This window comes from Portunus trituberculatus, chromosome 39 (genome assembly GCF_017591435.1).
Source record: "Portunus trituberculatus isolate SZX2019 chromosome 39, ASM1759143v1, whole genome shotgun sequence".
In the NCBI taxonomy this organism is placed as follows: Eukaryota; Metazoa; Arthropoda; class Malacostraca; order Decapoda; family Portunidae; genus Portunus; species Portunus trituberculatus.
In genome coordinates this window covers 19,571,295-19,597,568 of record NC_059293.1, presented here as the reverse complement: position 1 = coordinate 19,597,568, position 26,274 = coordinate 19,571,295, and the positions used below count along the sequence as shown (strand labels likewise).

General features: G+C 36.8%; 5 protein-coding genes across 9 annotated transcripts in view; 2 read left to right on the top strand and 3 right to left on the bottom strand.

Moving 5' to 3' along the window:
- Positions 1-1,769: 1,769 nt before the first annotated feature.
- LOC123515476 (THUMP domain-containing protein 3-like) lies at positions 1,770-7,000 on the top strand. Of its 3 annotated transcripts, none has more exons than XM_045274074.1 (10): positions 1,770-1,888; positions 2,868-3,025; positions 3,692-3,787; positions 4,175-4,252; positions 4,426-4,699; positions 4,916-4,994; positions 5,173-5,303; positions 5,413-5,591; positions 6,015-6,341; positions 6,618-7,000. In XM_045274074.1, the coding sequence occupies exons 2-10, from the start codon at positions 2,918-2,920 to the stop codon at positions 6,786-6,788; spliced, it is 1,443 nt and encodes a 480-aa protein (XP_045130009.1). In that variant the 5' UTR covers positions 1,770-1,888; positions 2,868-2,917; the 3' UTR covers positions 6,789-7,000. The 3 variants fall into 3 exon arrangements, with proteins under 3 accessions (XP_045130009.1, XP_045130011.1, XP_045130010.1); XM_045274076.1 differs by having other exon boundaries at positions 1,882-2,024; XM_045274075.1 differs by lacking the exon at positions 1,770-1,888 and adding an exon at positions 1,900-2,037.
- A 1,270-nt stretch (positions 7,001-8,270) lies between these two features.
- Positions 8,271-14,477, bottom strand: LOC123515474 (GATA zinc finger domain-containing protein 14-like). 2 transcript variants are annotated; one of them, XM_045274072.1, is made up of 11 exons: positions 14,095-14,477; positions 13,570-13,619; positions 13,131-13,434; positions 12,388-12,526; positions 12,064-12,159; positions 11,761-11,864; positions 11,418-11,537; positions 10,791-10,894; positions 10,289-10,332; positions 8,902-10,182; positions 8,271-8,859 (listed from the first exon to the last, which is right to left on the bottom strand). In XM_045274072.1, exons 1-11 carry the CDS (start codon positions 14,464-14,466, stop codon positions 8,663-8,665), a joined length of 2,811 nt encoding a protein of 936 aa, XP_045130007.1. In that variant the 5' UTR covers positions 14,467-14,477; the 3' UTR covers positions 8,271-8,662. The 2 variants fall into 2 exon arrangements, with proteins under 2 accessions (XP_045130007.1, XP_045130006.1); XM_045274071.1 differs by having other exon boundaries at positions 8,271-10,182.
- Positions 14,478-17,845, bottom strand: LOC123515759. The gene is made up of 4 exons (XM_045274616.1): positions 17,631-17,845; positions 15,751-16,608; positions 14,585-14,691; positions 14,478-14,487 (listed from the first exon to the last, which is right to left on the bottom strand). The coding sequence occupies exons 2-4, from the start codon at positions 16,564-16,566 to the stop codon at positions 14,478-14,480; spliced, it is 933 nt and encodes a 310-aa protein (XP_045130551.1). The 5' UTR covers positions 16,567-16,608; positions 17,631-17,845.
- A 261-nt stretch (positions 17,846-18,106) lies between these two features.
- Positions 18,107-22,461, bottom strand: LOC123515477 (dehydrogenase/reductase SDR family member 11-like). 2 transcript variants are annotated; one of them, XM_045274077.1, is made up of 7 exons: positions 22,311-22,461; positions 21,809-21,947; positions 21,223-21,391; positions 20,808-20,937; positions 20,144-20,273; positions 19,846-19,998; positions 18,107-19,046 (listed from the first exon to the last, which is right to left on the bottom strand). In XM_045274077.1, the coding sequence occupies exons 2-7, from the start codon at positions 21,938-21,940 to the stop codon at positions 19,005-19,007; spliced, it is 756 nt and encodes a 251-aa protein (XP_045130012.1). In that variant the 5' UTR covers positions 21,941-21,947; positions 22,311-22,461; the 3' UTR covers positions 18,107-19,004. The 2 variants fall into 2 exon arrangements, with proteins under 2 accessions (XP_045130012.1, XP_045130013.1); XM_045274078.1 differs by having other exon boundaries at positions 22,338-22,359.
- A 679-nt stretch (positions 22,462-23,140) lies between these two features.
- Positions 23,141-26,274, top strand: part of LOC123515475 (glutamate receptor ionotropic, delta-2-like) — a 3,719-nt gene continuing 585 nt past the window's right edge. The window contains exons 1-4 of the mRNA XM_045274073.1: positions 23,141-24,494; positions 24,795-24,994; positions 25,542-25,782; positions 26,021-26,170. Of these exons, the coding sequence (XP_045130008.1) occupies positions 23,415-24,494; positions 24,795-24,994; positions 25,542-25,782; positions 26,021-26,170 (1,671 nt within the window). The 5' untranslated portion in view covers positions 23,141-23,414. The remainder of the gene's footprint in view (positions 24,495-24,794; positions 24,995-25,541; positions 25,783-26,020; positions 26,171-26,274) is intronic.

The window sequence follows — 26,274 nt, the reverse complement described above, 5'->3', positions numbered from 1 at the left end:
ACACACACACACACACACACACACACACACACACACACACACACACACACACACACAAAGTAAGTGATTATTAGATACTTCCTAAAAAGAATGAAAAACATATTCCAAGGCAAAACCCTCATATTTTTATCTAAACGCTGCCTCACACTGGACTTTATAGTAGTGTCATGGAGCCTAAAGCTTTACATTCAGTGTGGAGAAGAGTCTGGGCTCGTCTCAGCATCCAGCCATGTAAAACGTTGTGTTAATCGATTTCCCGAAAGCTTACCACTAACGCAAGCCTGTCGTGTTGCGTCACTTGGGAGTGCATATATATATATATATATATATATATATATATATATATATATTGTTATGGCCTATAGCGTCTGTAGGTTCACTTCAAGAGGCGCAGGCAGTTTTAATTAGGGCCCATATCACCACCCAAGCGCATATTTGGTGTAGACAATTACACCTCCACCTAGAACCTGGGTATCATGGTGACATGTATGTGACTTCGAACCACTCGACAAATGACAAAGTTTCAAGGCGATATGTGGTGGGATTCGAACCTACGCATGGACGTTTGCCTGATCCCACGCTCACCACCTTACCCACTACGCCACCGTCTCCCTAAATCTGATTTAGGTATTTACATGAATATTTGAAAAAGGTAGTCTTGTTGACACACTGCACTTAAACTTATTGACATGTTTATTTTACTTAGTTTGTATTTTCATTATGTTTAGAGCAAAATTTTATAAACTACATAAAATCTTAATTGAATCAAAGTCGAAATTTGCTTTTTTTTGTAACAAATCATTGGTAATACAATAATAATATGAAGCATCCTTTCATTTTCTAACCCAACAGTACAATCCGCAACCTCTCCAATACACTGGCTGCCTCACACACTCACCTAACCCACACAACACTCCCACTAACCACAGCCACTCCCCCTCGAGACCTCCACCACCTCCACGTTCGACATAATTCAGAGAAAAGCATTAGTGGGCCCCTAAACCTCTTGCTGCACCATTTACTTATTTGCCACAAGGTCCCTATCACCTCCACCTCCTCCTCCCGACTCTCGGCCTGTATTTTTAGTGTGGCGTTTGCAATAACTTGAAATAACTCGCGCCTCTCTGTAACGACGCACTTTGTCCTCTTATCGCGATGGCTTCCGCTCACACTGACGCGCCCCATTACACTCCACGCAGAAATCCGGACGTTTTCACTCCTCGCCTCACGCGCTCTCACTTCTATAATGTCTTCTTTTTTTTTTTATTTATTTTTTTTCATTATAGCTCTCTCTCTCTCTCTCTCTCTCTCTCTCTCTCTCTCTCTCTCTCTCAAGCCTCGTTCTCCATGTCACCAGTATGCTGTAAAGTTTCCTTCTCTGCACCCCGCGACGTGACCGGAATATTGTTAACTCTGGCGAAAAGAATAAAAGAACGAGTTGTAAACTAAACTCTAATTACACAACTATTAGGTACAAAGAACCACGATCCTTTCTTTTATCATTGGATACCATCTGCCCGTAATTCCGTAAGCTATTGCGTGAAGGTTGAACATCTCTACACTCGGCCAGAAAGCCCTCACCCTCAGCCGCGTTCAGGTAAGGCTTTAAATGTCGGATTTTCTTTTGTTGTTGTATGGTTATAATATCCACATTGGCTCGGAAATAATAGTTTCAAAGATATCAAAAATATTTTCCGGCAAAGTAGTGGTACGGAGGCAAGAGAAAGATATATCACTTGAAGGCTTTTCTCTGAATATTATTTGGGCTCGTAGCCCTTCCTTGCACCGCCTGTTTGTTTACGTTAATGCGTATCCCCGTTCCGTAGAAGGTGGTGGTGGTGGTGGTGGCTGAGGCAGTAAACGTATGCAGTAGATATACGTGTATCACGTAAGTACACTCGATAGAGCGCCGTGTAAGTGTTGGCGTTGTGCACCAGTGTGATGTGCAATGGCCATCATCAACAGTCAGTAAGACAGCTGAGAGAGTCAGTGTTTCCTGCATCACGCGGCACACTCGCCGGCAGGTAACAGTTGCAGGCAAGACAGATTGTTCTCAATGTCTGCTAATTATAAGTCTTTTTAACTTACTCCCGTATTTGTCAAAACTATATTTTATGATATGTTTAGTCGTGCTCTGAGAAAAGCAAAACAGATTGATCTGCCTCACCTGTCATCCCGAGGACTGGTCAGCTGTCACGCCTGTGATCCCCTCACATGACGTCACCAAGGCTCACTGATCACAGTATCACCGGCCTGAACAAGAAACAAGAAAAACCAGACTGTTTATTCTGAAATATCGTTACATATATATACTTTCTCTGTACTTGTGTGATCCTTAGTTAGGAGAAATTGCTTGCTTCCACACTAAAAAGAAAGAAAAAAAGTCATATTCCTTAAAAACTTAGCAAAATCTATCAAGAACATATAGATTCAACCTCATAAATGATAAATCTGAGGATTATGCAGGTAGTGATAACTTTAGCCTCTTCTCCCGAGGTTAGTTAAGGTTACAGAATATAGGGCAATAATTATCAGCATCCAGAAACTTGTTGGAGCAAAAGCAACAACAAAAAAGTAAGAGATTGTTAAATATTAAGGAGAGATGTGTGGCTCTGTTGTTCTTTTTGTTATGATGTGTTTCTTTTGTCTGTATTAATTGTCTTTTATTTGCATGGCAGCAGGCATGCAAGGTGAAGCAGGATCTCTCAATGGATCCTGCTCATTTCAAGAGGATTTTACCTTTCTCTGATGGATGTGTTGTGCTTTGAAGTGTTAGATGTTTTCCACGAATTTCCATCAGCAAATTTATATTATTTCATGGAATTATATTTCGTTTATATAAATAATAATAATTTTTTTTCTTTTAGTCTGTGCAGTGGCATTAATTCATCTTGACGGACTGTGCAGAAGTCACACAATGGCCCCTAAAATAACTGGTATTGAGCCATCCAGCCTTAAGGGACTGAACCCTGAGAACCCTGAATTGTGTACACTGGAAGCCACGGTTGTTACTGGACTAGAAGATGTAAGTACTCTAGTGAAGTGTTTTGTCATATTTACTCTCCATGTTCATTTTTATATTAGTACATACATCCAGAGATGGTAATAATGCAGCCTCTTGACTTGCTTTCACATGCAGTAGTTACCTTCAAATTTGCCAAAGACAAATAAAGTGTTAGTGTGTACTTTCAATGTGCAAGAATGTCTTTCCAGTGGTGAAGGAGTGTGAAGTTTTTTAATCTCTGCCAGTGAGAATTGTGGCAAATAGTATATCTGAATGTAGTTTTCATTATTTGTTCTAGAGATCTGATGAATGATAGCTTTCTCTTTACTACAGTCCTGAGTATGAAAATAACTTTACTACACTGCTTAGTATGAAAATACCAATAGGCAATGAATTTCTCATGTTTTTTTTTGTTTTTGTTTTTTTTCTTATAAAATTCTCTGAAATCAGGAAATAGGCTTTTATTTGTGGTGTGATCTCTTTAAAATGAAAGGCTTCAGTTTTCATGAAAAAGATAAAAATAGAGAAGTCTTGTAATGTCAGTTTATTAAGTTTTAGTGTTTGTAACTTGTTTCCTTTTCTTATGTTACCATATTTGTCTTTTCTTTTTCTTTTCTTTTGTTTTTCCTCTCCGTTTATCCTCTGAAGTTCGTTCCTTGTTAGCTTCTCTTCTCTCTCCTTTCGCAGGTTGCCGCAGAAGAATGTAAAGAAAAACTGGGAATTACGTGTGTGCAGGCAAGAGGCAGAATATTTATTGATGTGAATATTGCTGATGTTACAAAGGTAATTTTTTATTTACTTGATAATTTATTTCTTTTAGTTTTAGCAGCTGTTCCACTTTCATCTCATTACCATCTTGTGCATTTTCCTTATATTATTAATGGTTCATCTAATTATCTCTGGTTAATTCTTTCTTCTGTTCATCATATCATGCCGTCATTTTTGCTCATTTCCTTTTCTTTAGATATTTCTGCAAATTTTCTTTAGCCACATCTCATCTTTGGTTCTGTTTGAACTTTTTTCCCTGATATCATCATTAATTTTTTTCATTCCACTTCTCACTCATCTCGCTAATTTTGTAGCTACAATCAGTTTATTAGTGATGTTACATGTGACTAAAGATTAATTTAGGGATAATTGGTGTAATGAATGTAACTTTCTCCCACACAGGTACTTTCATTGCGCTCCATTGACAATGTCAACGTTGTACTCAGCATGGTAAAAAAATTTTCTTTTGAAGATCAAAGGGTAAGTCAAGAGTTTCCTCATAATTTGGTTTTACATGTTCATAATCAATGATTAATTCTAAACACAATGTCTGAAGTAGTTTAACAAGACTTAGGTATTGAGAACTAATTTCTCTTAACATCTTAATGTAAAGTCTGATTGATTATCTAAAGATTTATTCATCCTTTCATCAGGAACGTTCTTTTGAGAAATTGTACAAATTTGCTGAGAAGCAAGACTGGAGAAAAGGAATGCAAGTATGGAAGGATGTCGTCAGCTATCCTGAGGAGCCCATTAAAAAGGTAGTTCCTCTGAAGAATGAATATTGTTGTCCCAGGCCAGATGTTGATCTTAAAAAGATGAAATTATTATCACCAGTTTTGAAGAATTTACCTGAAAATGTGGTGCCAGAGCATTTACGAAATGATAAAGGATTATCTGTTGTGGATGATTCTTCTAAACAGAAAGGTTAGTTATCCTTTACCTATGTGAGTCTTTCATTGTTAACTTTTGAATAAGATTCTATTGGCAATTTTGCCATTTTCGTGTCTCTTTGCCCTCACTTCCACTGTAAAATGACATGAGCATTTCCAGCTGTGGAAATGTTCCTTTTTCTAATAATAGCATATTTATGTAAGACATTTTATGGATTTAAGTTTAAGTGTCACTTATATAACCCTTCAGAAAAATCTGAAGAGCTACCATCCACTGCTCCAACTGAAGCTGTTGCTAGTGGGCCAAAGTTTCGAGTTTCATGCAGTCGGTAAGATACTTCCCTTTGGTATGCTTGTAGATAACATGGTAAGTTTAGTAACAGTAGCTACATCTCAATCAAATATTTTAAAGATGAAAAGTTATCCTCATTATAATTTAGTATCATTACATGTTAATTACATATTACAGCTAACTGAATACAAATTTGAAGTTTTGGTCTTCTACAGGACAGGTTCTAACCACAAGTTTGGCAGTCCAGAGGCTGCTCGACAGTTTGGTGCCGGTGTGAATGAAATGTTCATGTGGCCAGTAGACCTCACCAATTTTGACTTAGAAATCCTGCTCTGCATTGACACAGGTAATATAAACACATTTGTAATGCATTCCTATTGATTTGAAATACATTCCTGTTGGTTAAAAATAGCTGTTTATTCTGTATGTGATTCTTGATTATTTTTTTCTTTCAGAATTTGTATACGTTGCAGTCAGTCTCACCAGAGAGCCATTGTTTAAGCGAAACCTCACTAACTTTGGCCGCACTAATCTGCGGTCAACCGTCTGCCACAACATGGTTCGGTTAGCAACTCCTCAGCTTGGGGAAGTGGTACTAGATCCCATGTGTGGAGGTGCAACCATTCCAATGGAGGTAAAATGGAACACTGCCTTTGTTATATACCTTGGTTGGCAACAAAGTATGATGGATGTTTGAATTTCATATAGCAAAAGTGTAACAATAAATATTTCCATACTTTATGTAAATTAAGCTACTGTTACTGGTGTCAACAAACTGGATAGCAATGTCCAGTCTATCTATTACCTCCTTTGCTCTATTGGGAACACTCTTTGTGTAATAGTGGTGTTACAAGCTGAGAATTAATTAGTACAGGAATATGTATGACCATATAATTGAATAGAGACCTATGTAATGCATTAGTCTTGAACCTTGTTTTGTCCTTACTTTCCAAGTTATATCTATAAGTTGACCTTTCTATGTCTTTTTATTCTGCATGATTTGACTTTTTTTCAAGAATATTGAATAATTGAACATTTGAACATTATTTTTTGCCAGGGGTCTCTTACACACCGTCAAGCTTTCCATCTTGGTGGAGACAACTATGGCCAAGCAGTGAAGCGCAGCAGAGAAAATATAAACAACCTGCTGAAAAAGGGAAAATCTATGGCAGTTGATGTTGCCTGGTGGGATGCCACAAAGTTACCACTAAGAAATCAGTGTGTGGATGTAGTTGTGTCAGATCTGCCATTTGGGAAACGAAGTGGAAGTGTAGCTGACAATCGTATTCTTTACTACCGGTCTCTGGTAGAGTTGGCCCGGGTCACCAAAATGAAGACAGGTCGGGCTGTTCTCCTCACATATGATAAAAGAAGTATGATAAAGGTGAGTGAACATTCTATGCTAATGTACTCATGATTTTATTTCCTATATAAAATATACATTTATATTGTGCTAGATCTAACTCTGCATGCTAATCCAGTTTTTTTTTAAGACTGACAGCAAATATAGACTCATCCAAAATCTTTAAAAATTTTGTAACTGTAAAGCATTTCTTCTCAGAAACCTGTTTGGCATACAGGTACTGGGGTTCTCCTAAATATCATCTTTACTTTAGGCTCACTCATATTGTTTCAGTTAGATATTAACATCATGTTGCAGAATATTAAAAGGGTGCATACTTTGTGGAAAAGTGGAGCATCACGTACTGTGAACATTGGTGGACTGCCAGCAGTGATCTATACTCTGTATCGGACCTCACAACTTAGTTTGAGTGACTGCAACGAGGACTCCAAAGTTTCTGAGACCTGCACAGATCATGATTTAGTATAACCAGAATATCTCAATGCAAAGGTAAAAACGAAATGTTCATCACTACATCCAATGTGGGTACTTCATAGCACTTCTTACTTACAACAATGTATTAAACAAATACAATATTTTCATAAAGATGGAGATTTACTTTGTACTGTATTTGTATATTTATAGTAATGATATGAATAAAAATTGCATGGGTGGTTTGAAATAAATATAAAAGTTTACTATTTAGAATGTTTCCTGCCAATGGCTTTGCATTTATTGTGCAGAACATTTTTATGTACTGCCATGTCTTCCAGCACCAGACAGTTTACTGCTTGGTTTGGCTATCCTCAAAGTAATAGTCTCTCTCTCTCTCTCTCTCTCTCTCTCTCTCTCTCTCTCTCTCTCTCTCTCTCTCTCTCTCTCTCTCTCTCTCTCTCTCTCTCTCTCTCTCTCTCTCTCTCTCTCTCTCTCTCTCTCTCTCTCTCTCTCTCTCTCTCTCTCTCTCCATACTATAGGTGAGTTCTTTGTAGCTAAGAAACTTGTAATACAATGTGGTACCATTAATTAATCACTTTATTCTGAACAAAATGCTGTACTTCTGTACTTGTGCCCTTAATATGTATTTAACTTTTGCTCTGAGCTAGTAAATTGTAATACTGCACTAATTTTGTACCTGATGCCATACATTACAGATGTTTTTGGCCTAGTACCAGAAGCCTCAAGGGGAGTTCAATTTCAAAAGATTTTAACACTTTTAATGAAGTAATTTTTGGCTATTTGGAGAATATAGACTTGGCATGATTTTGTGCTTGAAACAGTCTGGAACTGCAATTTTTAATGGGTAAATTATATAATAAATCTCCCAAAGTCATTGGGTTATAACATTCATAGTTAATACAAGGAAAGGGAAAGCATATTACAGAGGGGAAAAAAATGTTATTCTGTACCTTCATAAAAAATAAGGATTATTTTACTTGTTGTAGATTGCAGAGTAACAAGTCCAACAAAAAATCAACCTTAAGAAATGTGTGAACTAATTAAAAAAAATGCAGAATCATGTAACTTCATGCATTCCTCAGCCATATTGAGAAAAGGATAAAACAAGATGTATAGCAACTACATACAAATTTATACATGGGAGAAAGAAGGAACATAAATAATTCAATTAAAATGTTAAAAAACAAAATAAATGAAGGATCCACAGATTGAAAACAAATATTGCACAAAATAGCACTTAAAGCTACATGTAGTATAAAGACCTCATCTTGTATTAACAAAATGAAAGAACCACAAATAATTTTGCTAGTCATCTTGGTTACAGACAACATTTTATCAATTTGGCAATCAAAGCCAACATGACTTTACCTACAAAAAGAATAAAATTTGAGTATAGTTAGTAGTTATACCTAATTTAATGTTTGTTATCTGAATATCTTTGCCAAATGTCTCTCATAGCTACTTTATATTTTCACATAATCAATTTTGTAGCTGTAGCTTCCTTAATTTTCCACTACATGTTATTGATCAAAGGTGACACTGATCTTTTTCACTGCCTTCGTTCTTAGAAAATACAAAATGATCTTCCTTCATTCTAAACGTATCACTGACCTCATAAATCTTCGTGTTTTCTAAGGACTTACTTCTTACAAGGTTTATAATGATTTCCTTCCTTCCACTATCACTGAATTATTTGTAAATGTTTAGAGCAATTCATTTAAAGTTTTCGTAGCAACATTTATGCAAGTCTTTAATATCTGTTCTTCAAATGTATGCTTTTTCCATAGCTGGTCATATTTTTCAAAGGAAATACGTATCTTGCTTCTCTTTGCTCATTGTTATTGTCTGCCTTGCTCTTCACAATTGTATTCCTTGTCATCAGTGTATTTTCATTTTAGTGGTTTTTTTCAGTCACTTTCACCTTCGTCAGAACATTGATTATAATGCCCTAAGTAATAATTCTCATCTTCACTGTCTTCACACGCTTTGTTATCTTGTTCTTTAAAGAGTTTTTGTTTCTCCGTATTTCCTTTATTATCTTCATATCCAGTGTTATCTTGTTCATCATAGTCATCCTCATATTCATCGTCATCATCACCATTACCTTCATAATTCTGAACTTCACAATGACCTCTACTGTCATTACCTTCATAAGTCTCTTCATGATTCCGTTCATAATCACTGTCATTATTATAGTCTTTTTGTGACTCACAATCATCTTCATTGTCTTGTTCCTCATAAATCTCCTCATTATATTGTTCATCACCCTCTTCATCATCATAGTTTTTCTGTGATATACATTTTTTTCCAATTTCTAGGTTCTCATTATTATTATCTTTTTCATAATCATATTCCATATCCTCAAATTCTTCACATTTATCTTCATTGTCATCCTGATCATAATCACTATGATCCTGTTCCTCATTATTTGCAGTATAGTTGTTATTACATGCCTGTGTTTTACAGCTGCCTTCCTTTTGAAGTTGTTCATGACGTATTTCATTGTCATATTCTTCAGGACTACTTTCATTATTATATTTTTTGTCAACACATGCAGTATCAGGGGAATTCTGATTATGTTCTTTCTCATCTGTATCATTTTGGTCATCACCTGTGTCCTCATCATAGCTCATATTGTCACTTTTTCCTTCAAGTGAGTCATCTTCCTTGAGGTTTCTTCCTACACAATCAGAAGTAGGAGAATCAAACTGTTCCTCATTTTCATCCGAACTACCGTATTCTCCGTGTGACATCATGTGACTGGTTTTACTCTTCAAGGTTGGACCGCTTTCAGGCTTTTCTTTTTCATTATAACTGATTTTGCTTCTTTTCTCTGAACCATTTCCTTTAGTTCCTTTTGCTTCATTAATGATGAAATGTTTTTGAGAAATAGCACACTTGTTACCAATATTTTCATCGCTTTCTAAAGTTTTTTCATTGCCAGGGCTACTTTCCACATCATTTCTATTGGACGTTTTTGTGATATAGTATTCATCATCATTCTGTGCCCTGTCACTAGTATTATCGGAACTATCACTATCCTGTTGATCTGCACTATGGTCGCCTAAATTACAACATTTCATCTTGAAAGTTATCTCTTTGCTTGTACTATTCACACCTTTAATCTTTCTTACTTTTTTCCCCGAGGAGTTACATTTATTGGGTTTATCATCTGAAATTTGTTTTTTTCTTGCACGTCTACAATCTTTTTCTTTGATATCTGTATTTTTAGCATTTATAATATTGTGGGATGATTCAGATTGTACATTCTTGTTATAATCACTCACAATACTAGTATCTCTCACCTTAGGTGAATTAGGCTGGCCAGTAATGGTGGATGCTGTGGAATGTAACGGTTTTGCTTGTTTCTGCTGTTTCCACTGTGTCAAAGTACTCTTGATGGATGACCTCTTCTCATTATGAGTTTCTGAAATAATAGCACTATTACATTATCATATAAAAGGTGTCTATAAAACCTGTAGAAGTAAGCAACAATAACAAAACCAAGACATATTATATTTCTTTGTACTTACCTGAATGACTATTGTCAGGTGACTTCCCAATCCTATTAGGAAATCTGTGAAGCCATAAAATTGTATTATGTAACAGTGGATAAATGTGCATATATGAAATGTGAGAAACACACCAGAAGGAAATTAATCATTATGCACAAGGAGGGACTTACATACAGACTCTTCCACTAAATGTCTCAGAACTCATCTGTTCTTGATTATCTTGACTTTGTGCAAAACATTTTTTGTCAAATTACCAGTATATACAATTCATGTAGTCAATTTGCTAGTATCTCAAGTCATTCTTTCCCAGTTGAAATTAATTGAAATGCCATTTAATCTGCTCCAGTCCCCAAAAACACCCATCTTTTTGTTACATGTTTTTTAATATAGTAAATTGTTGATGTAGTGAACCTCTGCTTTCTAAATTTCGATATACATAACAGCTTTTTTTTTTTTTTTTTTTTTTAACCCCATGCTTGAAAGGCAAAGTCATCTGTCCTGAACACTCTTTACTAATTACCTGGCAACAAACGTATAGGTCTTCCTGCGGCGCTGGATTTCCATGGAGATGGCATGACATGCCTCTTGCACTGCCTTGCGTAGTACGAGGTCTCTAATTGGGTCCTGAAATATCACAAAACCATGAATGGTCTTCATTCAAATTAAAGTTGTATATTTCTTACTGAGTACACTAAATCTAATCAAAAGCAATCCCTAAAGGACAAGCTGGACGATAAATGTATCCTTGTAGATTTGCCAAAACCTCTCTCTCTCTCTCTCTCTCTCTCTCTCTCTCTCTCTCTCTCTCTCTCTCTCTCTCTCTCTCTCTCTCTCTCTCTCTCTCTCTCTCTCTCTCTCTCTCTCTCTCTCTCTCTCTCTCTCTCTCTCTCTCTCTCTCTCTCATCCTCTATCCCAGCTAAGACTGCTTTGACCCTGAGAATACCAGTCTCATAATTATACTAGAGCAATATAAAGTAAGTATAAACATATAAAACTAAACTTCAAACCATTGTAATTGTAATTGACAACTGCATACTGGCAATCTTACATGTGGCATATTACCCACTAATTCAAATCTCAAATATTAATTGCTCTTAATGGTATGTAAATGTTCAGTTTGTATACAAAATGATGCCATCTGACTAACCTTCTTCCTATCATCAAGGAATTTCCTGTAAGTATCACTTTGCTTGAAGATTTTGATGTTCCTGCAAGTGACCCAGGCTCGTGTCACAGGATCACCAAAAAATGTTACATGGTATGATGTCTGTGGAAACAAGATATCAGAAATTAATTATAAATATGTATTTATATAAGCTAAAATAGACATGCCACAAAAATATAATTTGTAATAACTCATTATCTATATTTAATGTCTTTTCATTTTTTTTTTTTTTCTAAATATGATAGATCTTCATTTGTCTTAACCACAATTTTTTACTCATATATATTAATAGTTTGATCTATTATGGAAGATGAACGGCACTCACAGGATGGGTCCATGTAAGGTTGAACCAATCATACCTCTTGTAGTCAGGATCAATATCTACCATGGCCGGCCACCAGGGGCTTCCAGGAACCTGAGCCCATACCACTGCAATGAAAAAAAAAAAGTATTATTTTCTATATATCACATCTCATTCTCTCATTAAAGCCTCCTTAAGGGCATAGCCATTACCATACTCTAGAGCAGCTAGGATTGTGGAGCAGTGTGGATGACAATAACTATGGAAGACACTTTCAGTTGGAATGAAGAAAAGCTTTGAATACCATAACTGAACTTCGTTTCATACCTGAACCTACAACAAACTGGCGGTCATAGTATATATATTGGCCATCTGTTTCTTGCCACTCCTCTTCTGGTTCTTCACAAGTATTCCTCCCAGGAACTAAAAATTATAGAAATATTGTAAGGAATTAGGTAGCAGCTTTCACATGGACAAAGTGAGAGAGAGAGAGAGAGAGAGAGAGAGAAATTTAATTTATTGCCACAAAATAACAAAATTCTTAACATTAATTTGTGAAGTTAGTCTGTTCAGCAGTTACTTGTACATAATTAGTACTACATTTACATTTACTACAAGTGAAAACTTCAACTTCCCAGTACATATACTTACAAGGCATCATTGTACAGTACCACTTATCGGGAAGTGTAGCTGGATCAGTGATTTGTATCAACTTGCGCCACTTATAGCATCCATTACACTGTACCCATAGGTCTTCATCCATAGAGTTCAGCAGCTGCATGACTCTCTCCTAAAAACATAGTACACTACATATTAAAATTTAAAGTAATGGTTTACTATCAATTATCATTCACAATACACAGCATATATAATATGCATTGTACATTTTGCTAATTCCTAACATCCCTTGAAAGATTCTGACTAAATGCACACGTTATCATTTATTGGTAAATAAGATCATGTTACAAATAATATATGAAGCAAGGCATGACATCCATCAATGTTTATTTTGTAGCTGCTTCTATGGAAATAGCCATGATAGGACTAGTAGACAATAATCAACAACTTCATAGGAAGATTCCTGAGACAATGGAACAAGCAGATATGATAGGAAACCACAAGGAAGTAAAGAAAAAAAAAAGCAAGATTACAAGCCACCTATTATATATATAAATATATATATATATATATATATATATATATATATATATATATATATATATATATATATATATATATATATATATATAGATAGATAGATAGATAGATAGATAGATAGATAGATAGATAGATAGATAGATAGATATAGATATAGGTATGTAACCTAACATATTCACATGAAGTTTGGCTATCAAAATAAAGCAACAAGGTTTAGCATGTACAAGAATACAAACCTTAACAGTTTCTGAAAGATTGGTAGTTTCTTCAGCTCCATCTCTAGAAGTTTCCCTATTGTATCTGCTACCGTCCAAAGAATCAGTGACTTTTTCAGTGTTTTTTCTGGTAATTGCTTTATTATGTGTTATCTCTCTATTGGGTGCATTTTCCTGAGCAGCAATAGGACTTGGAGAAGGTTGTGGTGATAATGTCAAATCTGGAGATCTCTTAGGGGAGTCATGAGATACTGGAGATTGTGAAATGCTTTCAGAATTATCTTTGCTGACTACTACATCTGATGTTGAATCATCCGTGTCAGACCTTAAAAAGAAGAAAAAAAAAGAAGAAAGAAATATACACAATCAACATTATAAGAAGGAACTTAAACTTTATTCCAATGCAGAACTAAAATAATATAACATGTACTAGTATTATTAATCAACAGCAGATACTTACTCATATATATTTTCTTCCTTCTGAATATATAGTCCATGTTTCATAGTCTTCTGCAAGAGACAAAAGGTAAAAATGACTTCATACACGTTTTTGTATATTTCTCGTTAGTTTATAATACAGTGGAACCTCAGTTAATGTTAATGAATTCCTCCCTTTTTGAAAAAAATTTTGAACTGGTAGTTGCTTCAGTTGCTGCACCATAACTCAGTACTGGAACAAAGTTACTGATTTCAAATGTTACAAGACAAAACAAGTTGTCAATTATTACTGTGGTAAGCTGCTAAAACAGGGTGGGTGAGTGTCTGGGAACGGATTCATTTGACATTGATACAAATAGCATCCAGGAACAAATAAAATTCAAGAACTGAGATTCCATTATACATAAAAAATATAACACACTTTCACATTCACATACATCCATATAATGAGTATAGCTTCATTTTACACACAATACTTTTCATTCAAAACAGCAATCTTCAATCTACAACTGCATTTATGGACATTTTGTAAAGAATTATGCCTCACGTGTTTGGATGATGAGCTTGATGAACTCTTTGTGACTTTCGTCTTTGTTTTTGACGGCATCTCTGTTACGCTGCTGGCCTTGGTACCACTGTCGCTCAAGAAAGTTTTCTTCTTGGTACTGAAAATCTTTTTCTTACTTGCCTTGAGTGGCTGACATTGACTTTTTTTAGTACCTTTAACTGCTGCCGACACATTCTCCTTTTTACTTTTATTTTTAGGTATCTTCTTTTTCTTGCTGACTTTTTCATCCTGAGAATGATTTATATTTCCATTTTTATTTGACTCAGAAAGTACCTTCTTGTTACCTTTACTCTTAAGTAGTTGGTTAATTTTGTTTTTAGCAGTGGTAGACGGATTCTTCTTTGGTTGCATCTTCTTGTCAGCTACAGGACACTGAATGGGTGTAAGGGCAAGCAAATCTTCTAAGTCCGAATCATTTTCTATGTCAGAAGTTCCAGTGACATCAATATTGTTTTCATCATTATTTGACTCATCTTTTATTGGTTGTGAGGATGAATGAGAACCCACGTCTGTCTGCGATCCAAGCTCAATTTCACTCCTTTTTGCAGTTTTGTTAGTCAGAGCAGCATCAGAACCCTGTGGTGAGGAAAAGTCTAAAATGCAACATACTCAATTAACACAAACTACTTTTCAAATAGTGTAGTGAATATCTAATGATTACATACATGATTCTTACCCTGTTTCTAAAAGATTATGATGCATAGATATAAAGAAAATGTTATCCAAACCATTATAATAAAACCAAAAGTACTGTGCTTATGTTACCTTTTCAAATCAAAGCATCTAGCTTCTTTTATCCCTTCAGAACTATGACACATTTTTATCATAGGTTTTGTGTATGATTAGACCATTTTATTGACATTAGCAAGGGTCTATAAGGGTCAGAAGATTAATGGCCACACTCTCTACTATTTTCATCCCCTACATAAGTTTTTGAAGCTGTATAAAATTGCCTAATAGTAAGCAGAAGGAATATGGAAATGTGTCATGGCACTGAAGAGGTTAAATAGTTCATGGAGTCAAAAGTATCTTTATAAATGCAGGAATACATACTAAACAATTTGAAACTAGGCAACTTGTGTGTTATTCATGTTGTAATGCTGTAATGAGGTAAGCAACACAAGCAAAAAAATAAATCAAATGAAATAAAGAGAAAACAGTATTTGAAAGTCCTCCTCCACACTCGGCTGCATCCATCTCTTTTTATGCCAGAGGGAAAACCAGCCAAGGGTAACAAAAGATTAATAAAAAAAGGCCCACTTAAAATGCCAGTTCCCTTAATGGTTGATATAGAATTAGCCAAAAGTTGAGGTGATGCAAGTGACCACATGACACAGTACTATCAAAAGCCCATTAGTTTGCAGGTGATAATTCTCCAAAGCCTTACTGGTTAGTGGTTATCAAGTCTCTCTCTAGCAAGAAACATCTCACCATGCAATCTATAAGTGGAAAAAGAAGCAAGTTTTTTCTTAGATTTTAACTTTTATGATCCTTTAAGCTTTGTGAATGTCAGTTACCTCATAAGGAGATGAGTTGAATGTTCAGTGCATGCTACAACTCAGTGCCTGTTCGTGTGTTGCTTACTTCACTTCAGCATGGCCATTACAATTACTACTAAACAAAAATCAATATTACCTCATCGTTTTGTGCAGCAGTTTTATGGTGGATTAACTTTGAGTGTGTTTCTTTCTTGATTTTCTTGCTGGGAAAGGGGTGCGACTTACCAAATGTTGGCTTTAATGGTTGTGTTTTAAGTTGACTACCCGAGTCATTATTTTTACAGCTTTCTTTCTTAGGCGTAGGCAAAAGAAATGAGTTACTGGCAGACTCTGGGGTGCTAACTTTAGAAACAGGCTTGAAGGCAGATTTCTGTGAATGAGTAAATAATGGTACTCCTGAATGCCTCTTTAAAGGTTCTTCTAGAGATGGTGATACCAATCTTTTCTTTCCTTTAACAGGCACAATGGGAATACCGGAGGCTTTGGCACGGGCTGCCTTAAACATAGGAACTCTCTTAGCTGTTGGCTGACTAGAAGGTAAAACATCACCATAAGAGGTATAATTTTCATTACAAAAGCCTGTTTCTTGTTCCTTTACATGAGCATTATTTTGAGAGCCTCCATAACTGCTTATTGGTTGGGAGCTACTCAGAGGACTTTGACTGGATTGCATGAACATTTGCTCAGAAATATCTCGGTTCATATTAGCTCGTTGAAATATCGAAGTGTGTCCTTGTACAGCCTGCCTCTGAGAACCTTCACAGTTAGTACTACACTGAAAGAAGGAACTCTCATAAGGGCTTCCTGACTCAGGCAACCTTGGAGAACCTTGAGATGCTGAAGCAAACTGAGGGAAGGAGCCATGGCCAGCATAGGTGTTCTGGGCCAGGTGGGGTGATTGCAGCATTGGATTGGCTCTGCTCCATGGACTGGCATAGGCCCTCTCATCCATAGTGTCAGGGGGGAAGATGCCAAGAAACCCACACTTAATGATCTGTAATGGAGGATATACTTGTTACTGGCACATTGCAGTAAGAGAAAGTGACTTTGAGCATTGGTCTCTCTCTCTCTCTCTCTCTCTCTCTCTCATGAGGAAAAAAGTGTGTGTGTGTTATTCATTAGTGACCAGTAGACGACCGTGGTGAATAACACACACACACACACACACACACACACACACACACACACGTAGGGAAAAAAAATGATAGAAAGAGAGACCACTAATGATGTGGATGAAGAGGATGAGGAGCAATGAATGGTAAAGCAAATATAAATTATGCTAATTCATTTTACGAGGAACTGGACCGGCCAAAGTTAAAAAAGAGAGGGCAAATGATTTATAAAATTCAGTAGGCATGACTTTTGCTTTTTTTTTTTTTTATAAGAATGTATGAAGCAGGAGATAAAAAAAAATAAATATGTACAGTTATATAAACCTAAAGACAGAGAAAAAAAAGTGCGATTCAATAAAATAAGAAAAGAAAAAGAAAAGATGAAACATGAAAAAGAATGAAAAAAATATATTGACCACGTCCCCCCGCATGAAAAAAATGATGATAATAATAATAATAATAATAATAATAATAATAATAATAATGATAAATAAATAAATAAATAAATAAATAAATAAATAAATAAATAAAAACAGCAAGCCGTGGTGGGTGTAGTCATGTAGTGCGCAGACCGTAGAATTAGCAAAATCAAGAAACACACTGTATTAACAACTATAGACATTTATTCTATACACATTTAGTAAAACAAGACCCTTCCCATCAATATAATCTTACAAAGGAATAAATAAACGAGAAAAGTACGACAGTATTCCCTTTTTTGACATTTTAACTACATTCTTCCCGACACGCATCAGAATGTAGCCTATCTGCCCCACCGACATTCGTGGCGCATCTTATTTGTCCGTTATTTCCTCCATCCGGGAATGTCATGCAATATACACGCCGTTTCAAGCATGCCACCTCTCCGGACTTGCTAAATATGTAACTTAAAGGAATAGATTACCTTCTTAAACAGTGATATTTGCCGATAGATATGCGGAGAAAGATTGTCGCTGTTCTTGCGTCGACATCAATTGGTCTCTGTTTCTGCTGGGTATAATTCTGGTACACCCATTTTATCTGTTATGTTTTATTTGTTAATATTTTGTCTATTCATTTATTTCCATTTCTCTCTGTATGTGCAAAGATGTCTTTTAATTATTTGGAAACAATTAATCGATAAAGAATTAGAAAAATATTTATTTATTTATTTATTTTATTTATTTATTTTTTTTTTTCTTTTGTTAATATTTCGTCTATTTATTTATTCTTATTTCTCTCTTGATGTGCAAATATGTCTATTAATTACTTGAAAACAATTAATCTATAAGGAATTAGAAAAAAAGTTATTTATTTTTTTATTTTATTTATTTATTATTTATGTCTATTAATTACTTGAAAACAATTAATCTATAAGGAATTAGAAAAAAAAGTCATTTATATTTTTTATTTATATATTTTTTTGATATATTCATTTATTTTAATTTCTCCCTTTAAGTGTCTATTGATTACTTGGCAACAATTAATCGATAAAGAATTAGGAAAAGTAATTTATTTTTTATTCTATTTATTTTTTTGTTAATATTTTGTCTATTCATTGCAAAGATGACTATTGATTACTTGAAAACAATGAATCGATAAAGAATTAGAAAAACCCTTTATTTTTTTATCTTATTTATTTATTTCATATCATTTTTTTCCCTTACATGCAAACAAAGTTAATAAGTGACTTGAGAATAATAAATCAACATAGAAAATAGGTAACAATTCACTTATAAGTTTGATTTTATTTATTCATTCTTTTGATCTCTGTTATACCTGAATTTTGGTGGGGGGGGTGATGAATCAGTCAAGAAATAAATAAACACATATATAATAATAATTATTAGTAATAGATAATAATGATAATAATGATAATAATAATAATAATAATAATAATAATAATAATGATGATAACAACTACACCAACAACAACAATAAGAAGAATAAGTATAAGAATAGGAGTATCACCAAATAAGACACATGACACCACAAAGAAACACAAAGGAAAAACAAATGATAGCCTAACTATAAATTGTCTTTAAACTGAACACGTGGCTTGAAACCTAACCACGCATATAGAACACTTCCAAAATCAGTGAAATACTAGAACTTTGACTATCTAATCTTACCTACTCGAAATTCATGGTAAATAAAGCATTCCAATATTGGTGGAGTTGTATAAAATCGCTTTGTTTTAACACTAGATTTTTTTAAACGCCATTTATAAGCAAGGTGGGAGGTGATGCATGGGTCATTGTACTCTGCTTGCTGGCTTCACCACTTAAGCTTCATCACTTTAGTACTGTTGCCTGGTATTCCTCACCATCACGTCGTGGATCTGCGGGATAAAAAAAAATATGTCCCATTTTAGGTTACAGACAATGCAAGCGTTTTTTTTTTTTTTTTTTTTCTTTATGTAAGAGGGGAAAGTTGTACCAAGGGCAGCATAGAAAAAAAATATAGAAAAAAAGGCCCCACTTCGTTGTCAGTTCCCTTGCAGGTCTGAGAAAGTTAGCTAAACAAAAAAAAAAAAAGAAAGAGAGAGAGAGAGAGAGAGAGAGAGAGTAGAAGGAATTGAGATGCCAGTTTGGTCTGCCTCTGACTCCCATCCCACCACCATCACTAACCTTGTCCTCCCACATGACATGCTAACCTGTTGATTTCCTGGTATATACTCAAAGGCGACCTGTCTCTTTGATATTCGACATCAGTACACAACCCAACTTTCTTATTCATCCTTTAGAGAGAAACTTATTAATCTTGATCCCTTTAGTACCAGGACGCGTTTCCATATTCATTCTGCTTAATATTTAGCAATCTTATTCGGCTTCATAAACATAGAAAGGAATGAAAATTGTATAAAGACCCTGGCCACTAATCTTTTGACTTTCACAGACTCTTTCTAATGCAAATAAAATAATCTAATCATAACTAAAACTCATGGTAGAAATGTTTTTTGTCAACATAAGTCTGTATTAGCCTAACTTTATTTAACATAATAAGTTACAACTATCCATGTTAATATTTTGAAGTATGATATTCCCTAACGTGTTTATTTCCTACTGGAAGGCTTTAACGGTCTACTGTGTGTTATAGTTTGCTTATGTACTGGTTAAGGAATAAGTGAAAGCACCGACCTGCACGTGGGGCGGTGCGGCTAGGGCGTGCATGACACTGGAGACGATATCCTCTGGCTTCAGGGACGGGTACTCGTGGTAGAACTTGTTGGTTGCCTCCGTGTCTAGCCATGTGTCTCGGATCTCTGTTCGCACCACACCTGGGCTGATGGACTGTAGGGTATGGGGGAAATGAGGATGTATTACGGGTGTCTACAGGAGACGTTTAGGTCAGTACAGTCACAATGGACAGTAGCAATATTCGTAATGATGACATTATGTATTGATGGTAGTTTTTAAACATCATATCATATCATACGGATATTCTTATGTTGGTGTTGGTCTGCCTCAGCTCCTGACGCATGCCTTCGGTGAGGGCAGTGACTGCATATTTGCTGGCCGTATAGAAGTGCATACTCGGGAAGTTGGCCACCTGGTGTCCTGCAACGCTGTAAAAGTAACAGGTGGATTTTAAAAGGCTATTTTACAGACTGCATAATTTTGACTACGCCTTGAGACGTGGCAACTTCAGTGGGCCTGTATTTTCACCTCTTTATTGCTGTCGGCCAGGACACCTCCCACATAAACAAAACGTTTATTTAATGTAGTTATGAGAACTTGCAGCGTATCCTGAACTGCTTTGAGGTTTTATCATAACTACTGTTAAGAGGATCAAGTGTAAGTTATCGAGATTTTCGAATATGTTTTCATGATTGTAGTGATAGATGAACATCAAGTTCATTTGGACACGACAAAATATCTATTCTATTTCAACACAGCGTCTTTAAGAGAAGTCCACAGGAAGAGAGCCTAAAGCGTCTCAATTTACGGGTCCAGCTGATTAAGAAAAAATAAATAAAATCTTATAATACGCAAATGCAGTGTTGAGTATAATGTTCATGCACCATTCAATACCAACAAATAATACATCACTTGCCATACAACCATGCACAACAAACACTGCTAAGAAAACACAAGCCCACCTGTTGATGTGGATGATGTGTCCGTCATCCACGCCACGCTCCAGCATTGATTTCGCAGCTTCCCGGGTGCAGAGACACAGAGCGATCACATTGATGTCCATCATCCGCCGCCACTCCTCGGGCGTCCCATCTGCCATGAAACAAGACACCCTATTATCAAACAATGTGCTGTCTTATCCCGACAACTTTTAACTTAACTATAGTGCAAGTTATTATAGTTTTCTTGGTCGTTTTCGTGATTCTGTATAGTGACATTTCGGAACATTGATAATGTTATAACAATAACGACAATTGTGGGCTTTGGAATAAGTCTGACAAAAGATTACTGCGTTTTCGGATACGAGCCTTTGTCATGCTCTCATTAGCGTCATGACTTTGGCAACAATCAAAGTTGTATAGTTTGACGGTGACTCACTCATGAGGGTCAAGTTGTGCATTATTCCAACGTTATTGACGCACACGTCCACACCGCCGTACTTCTGTGCGATGCGCTGGAACATGTGCAGCACCTGGTCATCCTTGGTGATGTCACACTTGAGTGGGATAACTAAACCCGGCTGACCCTTAAGCTCTTCTCCCAAGGCCTGTGAACATACAGCGCGAAAGAAAGAAGTCAATAATTTTTTTTTTTTTCTGTTAAGGAAAAGAGTGTTCTTTTTATGTAAATGATCCAATATACAAACGAAAAGAGAATAACAAAGATACACTGAATGCCAGTGAAAATTTAAATAAGTGGGAATAATTCTTTATTGATTTGTACAGTATAATAACGATCTCTCATGATGCGAGATGCAAATGTCCTTCATCTCGAAAGTATTCGAACTTCTGACTTCTTAGCTTGTGAGCAAACCATTAATTACCTTTGACAGGTATGATGAGTTTCTTCTCGCGTAGAAATAATATACATATCATGAAACACCATCTAGTAGTAACCAGTGGACACAGCCTATGCCCGGCGTCTATCTTATCTTGAGACGGAATCAGTCGCGTATCTCACTCACCTGTACTTTTTCCACGTTGAGATCGACACCCACCACCCGCATGCCCTCCTTCACCAGCCTACGGGTCAAGGCGGCTCCAATGCCCGAGCCAGCTCCCGTCACAAGCGCCAGACGACCTGACCACCTTTCCATCTTGATTCTGTTTCGGAGTAGAGTTGAAAATATATTACTAAGCGCAGGAATAGATAGAAAATTACGTTTGCATACATACATACATACATACATACATACATCCTGTTGCAATATTTGTTTGGGTACGTGGAGAGAATAAAGGACAAAATTAGTAAAAACAATGATGAGGTCAGATGTGCTTGATGAAAGGCCAAGGAGGAATGCCACGCTTGGAGTGGATGAATTGGGTGAAGAGAGGACTGCATGAGAGAGGAATGGCTGCGCAACAAGCTGGAGTGATTGTATTATAGTATATGTAGGTCAATGGACAGTGAGACTGGTGAGTGCTGTGGAGGAACTTTAAACTATGATGGTGAAGAATACCACTCACGTGTTTATATTACTTCGTTGTCGGTACCAAAGCTGGCGTGAGGACACAGCTGGAGGATACGTGCTCGAGGAGGCGTCAGTGTTTAGGATTGATGACAAACACAGCTTATATCCTATCTTATATCCAAAATTCAGGGTTGCCAGCAGTCAATTTCCTGTAGCAGCTGAGTGGTGTGGAGACAAGTTACTAGATTGGCAAAGTTATGACATGCATCAATTTATGGCTTGAAATGGTCCGATCTAGTTAAATCATTTCCCCATATTAAACACCTCAGTCCTTCAAAAATATTCAGATGCGTATAATTGTATTACGCAGGATCTTATTTTGCGAAATCTGAGCTATTGTCTATGCCTTACCGTGACTACTTGTAACTGTCCATAGTAACAGATATTGGGTTTCCAAGGATGATTTTAGCAATAGTTTAGAAAATACTTCAGTACTATCCACGAAAAGAAGGCAAGAACGCGATTGTTCGATAATTTCTTTGGTCTCTGAAAATGATTAAATGAGCTTTCAAAATTTAATAGGCCTTTAAGTCTTATGCAGCAAAAAAAAAAAAAAAGTATTAGAAATCTGTCTAGCATGGCTGGCTAAACTGATTCTATAGGAACGTTAACAAACCAGATTTAACCTAACCATCTTGGGTGAAGAAAGGTTAGTCTTTCTGGCTAGTTTTTTTTTTTTTTTTTGGGGGGGTTGAAGATTCCTAGCACCATGTTAGCAGATATGCAGATGGATTCCAAACCTATCATGATCATTCCTCTTCATTTACAGTATCGAAGTAGTAAACATGTTGACATTCTCAGATGAAATACGAAAGGTTATGTTTTTCTTTTTAACTACATACTTCGATATTGCCGCACACTGACCTTTTCGACAAAGCGTGCAGCACTTGTAAGGTTAAACTGTTTACTGCTTTGTAATAACAGTCAACATGATAACACAGCTGCGGAAACATCTCGTGCTGCTGGTGGTCCTCCAGCAAGCCACAGAGATATTATCTTTTTCTCTGCCAAAAGGTAACGTTCGCAACAAAGCGTCTGACTCTTGAAGGCGCGAGGTTGAGGCGGAAGTTGCATGTTAACGTAAACTTGCATATCTCACATGATTGCAGATTTTATCTTTTCTTACTCAGCTTTCGGCGATGAAGTCTCTTGGGTTGACGAGGCATTGGTGCCCTTGATGTCCGGATCGTGTAAAGGAACTCACGCAGTGCTGGTGGTTGACGACGAGAGCCAGCACTTGGCTCACCTAGAACAAGTCTTGGCCAGTGTGGAGGACACACTTCTCTCCACACAAATTATGCGGCAGCAAACACTCCTCGAGCTGCGTTTGCCATCTTATCATGTGAGAGGAGATTTTGTGACTGCGGTTCTAATTTTTCAAAAGCACCCTGATTCTTTTTTGTTACAACTTCATTTCAACGCAGACTGGAATCCTAAGTACCTTATTCTCATTAGTCTAAACAAGCAGCTCAACGTTACCAGCTTGCTCACCACTCCGGTCATACAACGATCAGAGTTCATCTTTCTTCTTCAAACCTCCGGGAAAAGAAACAAACTTCTAATTACTGCCTACACAAGCTTTCCTTTACAAGCTAACTCGCTAGGAAAACAGCTGGTCAAAGCATCGCTAGGAAGTTGGAAACCAGATCGATTTGCAACACGAGAATCAGTCTTTCCAAAGAGATTTGAGAACTTTGGAGGCCACGTGCTCCAGCTGTCAACATGGTGCGACGACACTCCCTTCATGTACCAGAACGAGAATGGTGTATGCATTGGGCAGAGCCTGGATGCACTCGAAATCATCGCTGACAAATATAACTTCACTTACGTCGTCCAGCTCAAGCCTGAGGATGAATTATGGGGCTTTATAGAGAATGGAACGTGGGTGGGACTGATGGGAGGACTGGAACATGGTGGAAAGGACCTCACTATAAATGCTATAGTCCTCAACTGGGAGAGAGGTCGTGATTTTGATTTTGTGTATCCTTATCAGACGGAGGGGTTTGCTTTCATGATCTTCCTGCCACCGCCACTGCCCAGCTGGAGGAGACTCTTGTACCCCTTCACAGGCGAGGTGTGGGGCGGCGTCCTGGCTGCTGCCCTGCTCGCCCCTTCACTGCTTGGCCTCCTGTTGCGCTGGTTTAATCCCGTTCAAGACCACATCAGCTTGGCTCTTAAGGTAACAAGCTTCACATCTCCTAAATAGTGATGAAAGTCTCTCTCTCTCTCTCTCTCTCTCTCTCTCTCTCTCTCTCTCTCTCTCTCTCTCTCTCTCTCTCTCTCTCTCTCTCTCTCTCTCTCTCTCTCTCTCTCTCTCTCTCTCTCTCTCTCTCTCTCTCTCTCTCTCTCTCTCTACTACTACTATTATTACTACTATTTTTAAGTCTACTACTACTACTACTACTACTACTACTACTACTGTACCGCAATTGCCAACTCTTTCTAAGTGTTACTGCAGATAAGTGTTGTATCACTGCAGATTGGTGCTGGCCTGTTGAAACAGAGTGTGAAGGTGTCAGAACTGAGGGCGTGGTGGTCGCGGGTGTGGGCGGGATGGTGGTGGATCACTGTCTTCATCCTGTGCACTGCTTACACGGGAAATCTGGTTGCCGTGTTGACAGTGCCCGCGTACCCAAAGCTGATTACTACCGTGGAGGAGCTTGCTACTTCCAGTCTGGGGTGAGTGATAAGTGTATTGTCGCGTCAGGTCTATCAGAATACTTGTCTACTCGTGTGAAGTGTGCTGTATGGTGCAGTGTTGTTGTAATCTGTGTATGTAGTATAGCGTTGCTCATTTGGACTTTTTAATTGCGAGTTTCCCTATTATTGTTTTAGTAATGGAAAAAATTGACCAGTGTTGTTAATCTTTCATACTTTTCAGTGGTAAGCTCTGGAAGGCTTTTCATCCTTTTTACAATATTTCAAATTAACCCCATCAGAACCATGACACATTTCCTTATCCATTCGCGCCAAATGATCCTAGATGTTGCTGCGCCTGAAAAATAAAATCCAAATCCTTATCCATTCTGGTTATTATTAGGTGATTTTGTACAGCTTCAGAAACTTACGTGTGGTTTAAAATAGTGAAGTCTCTGGTCATTAATCTTTTGATCACTATAGACCCTTTCTAATGTAAATAAAATCGTCTAATCGTAGCCAAAATTAAAGATAGAAATGCGTCATGGTACTCAAAGGGTTGATAATGTCACCATTGTTCATTCGACAGATTAAAAATGCTTGACTATGGTAACTTTGTGCCCGAGGCCTTGCTGGTGTCGAAGCATAGTTCACTAGCTGTCCTGGGGAAAAAGATGGAGCTTGAGCCTTACCAGGAGGAGGACATGTACGGCAGCTTGACTAAAGATGTGAAGGCAGGAACACATGCACTGCTAGAGTCGTTCTCGTATCTCGTTTACGTCCAGTACCTCTACAACATGACTTACACCGCCTACATCATGCCGGATAAAGTATGAGTCTCATTTATTATTTTCATGTATCAGAGAATGTGTTAGCAGACAATGTGTTAGCAGTTATTCTATGAAGTTAATTTTTTCTAGTATTTTCATTATCGTTTATCTTCTTCATACATTCATTTCATATTGTATTTTTAGATATTTTCATGTATTTTCTTTCGTTAAAAAGCTATTGGATTTTAAGCTTTATTTTTTTAACATTCGGAGTATAATTTTTCCTACTCATACACAGATTTACTCGAGTTACCTGACGTGGTTCCTGCCTCGAAATACTCCTTACACTCAAGTCTTCTCCCGCTCCCTCTCCCGCCTCAAGGAGACTGGCATTATGGCGCACCTCTCCTCCACCCATCTGGACCTCACCATTAAGGCGAGACCCGTGGTAAGTACTCGTATGCTCCAATTATCGATGAAACCAATTAGTGTCTGCAAGAATTTCGTTTTGATAGGATGACGTGAAATGTGTGCCAAAGTATCGTCAATAAA

Bases quoted from the DNA above. Each gene is read 5' to 3' on its own strand.
- LOC123515476 (XM_045274074.1), top strand. From the start codon at position 2,918: ATGGCCCCTAAAATAACTGGTATTGAGCCATCCAGCCTTAAGGGACTG. The intron at 4,253-4,425 runs GTAAGTCAAGAG...TCCTTTCATCAG, and splicing joins TTTCTTTTGAAGATCAAAGG to GAACGTTCTTTTGAGAAATT. The intron at 5,592-6,014 runs GTAAAATGGAAC...ATTTTTTGCCAG, and splicing joins GTGCAACCATTCCAATGGAG to GGGTCTCTTACACACCGTCA.
- LOC123515474 (XM_045274071.1), bottom strand. From the start codon at position 14,466: ATGCAACCAAAGAAGAATCCGTCTACCACTGCTAAAAACAAAATTAAC. The intron at 12,527-13,130 runs GTTTGTATTCTT...CTATGTTTTTAG, and splicing joins ATCTTTCAGAAACTGTTAAG to GAGAGAGTCATGCAGCTGCT. The intron at 12,160-12,387 runs GTAAGTATATGT...TATAATTTTTAG, and splicing joins GTACTGTACAATGATGCCTT to TTCCTGGGAGGAATACTTGT.
- LOC123515759 (XM_045274616.1), bottom strand. From the start codon at position 16,566: ATGGATGAGAGGGCCTATGCCAGTCCATGGAGCAGAGCCAATCCAATG. The intron at 14,692-15,750 runs GTAATATTGATT...TCCTCACCACAG, and splicing joins CTGCTGCACAAAACGATGAG to GGTTCTGATGCTGCTCTGAC.
- LOC123515477 (XM_045274077.1), bottom strand. From the start codon at position 21,940: ATGGAAAGGTGGTCAGGTCGTCTGGCGCTTGTGACGGGAGCTGGCTCG. The intron at 21,392-21,808 runs GTGAGTGAGATA...GTATGTTCACAG, and splicing joins TCAACGTGGAAAAAGTACAG to GCCTTGGGAGAAGAGCTTAA. The intron at 20,274-20,807 runs GTGGGCTTGTGT...TTACTTTTACAG, and splicing joins CACATCATCCACATCAACAG to CGTTGCAGGACACCAGGTGG.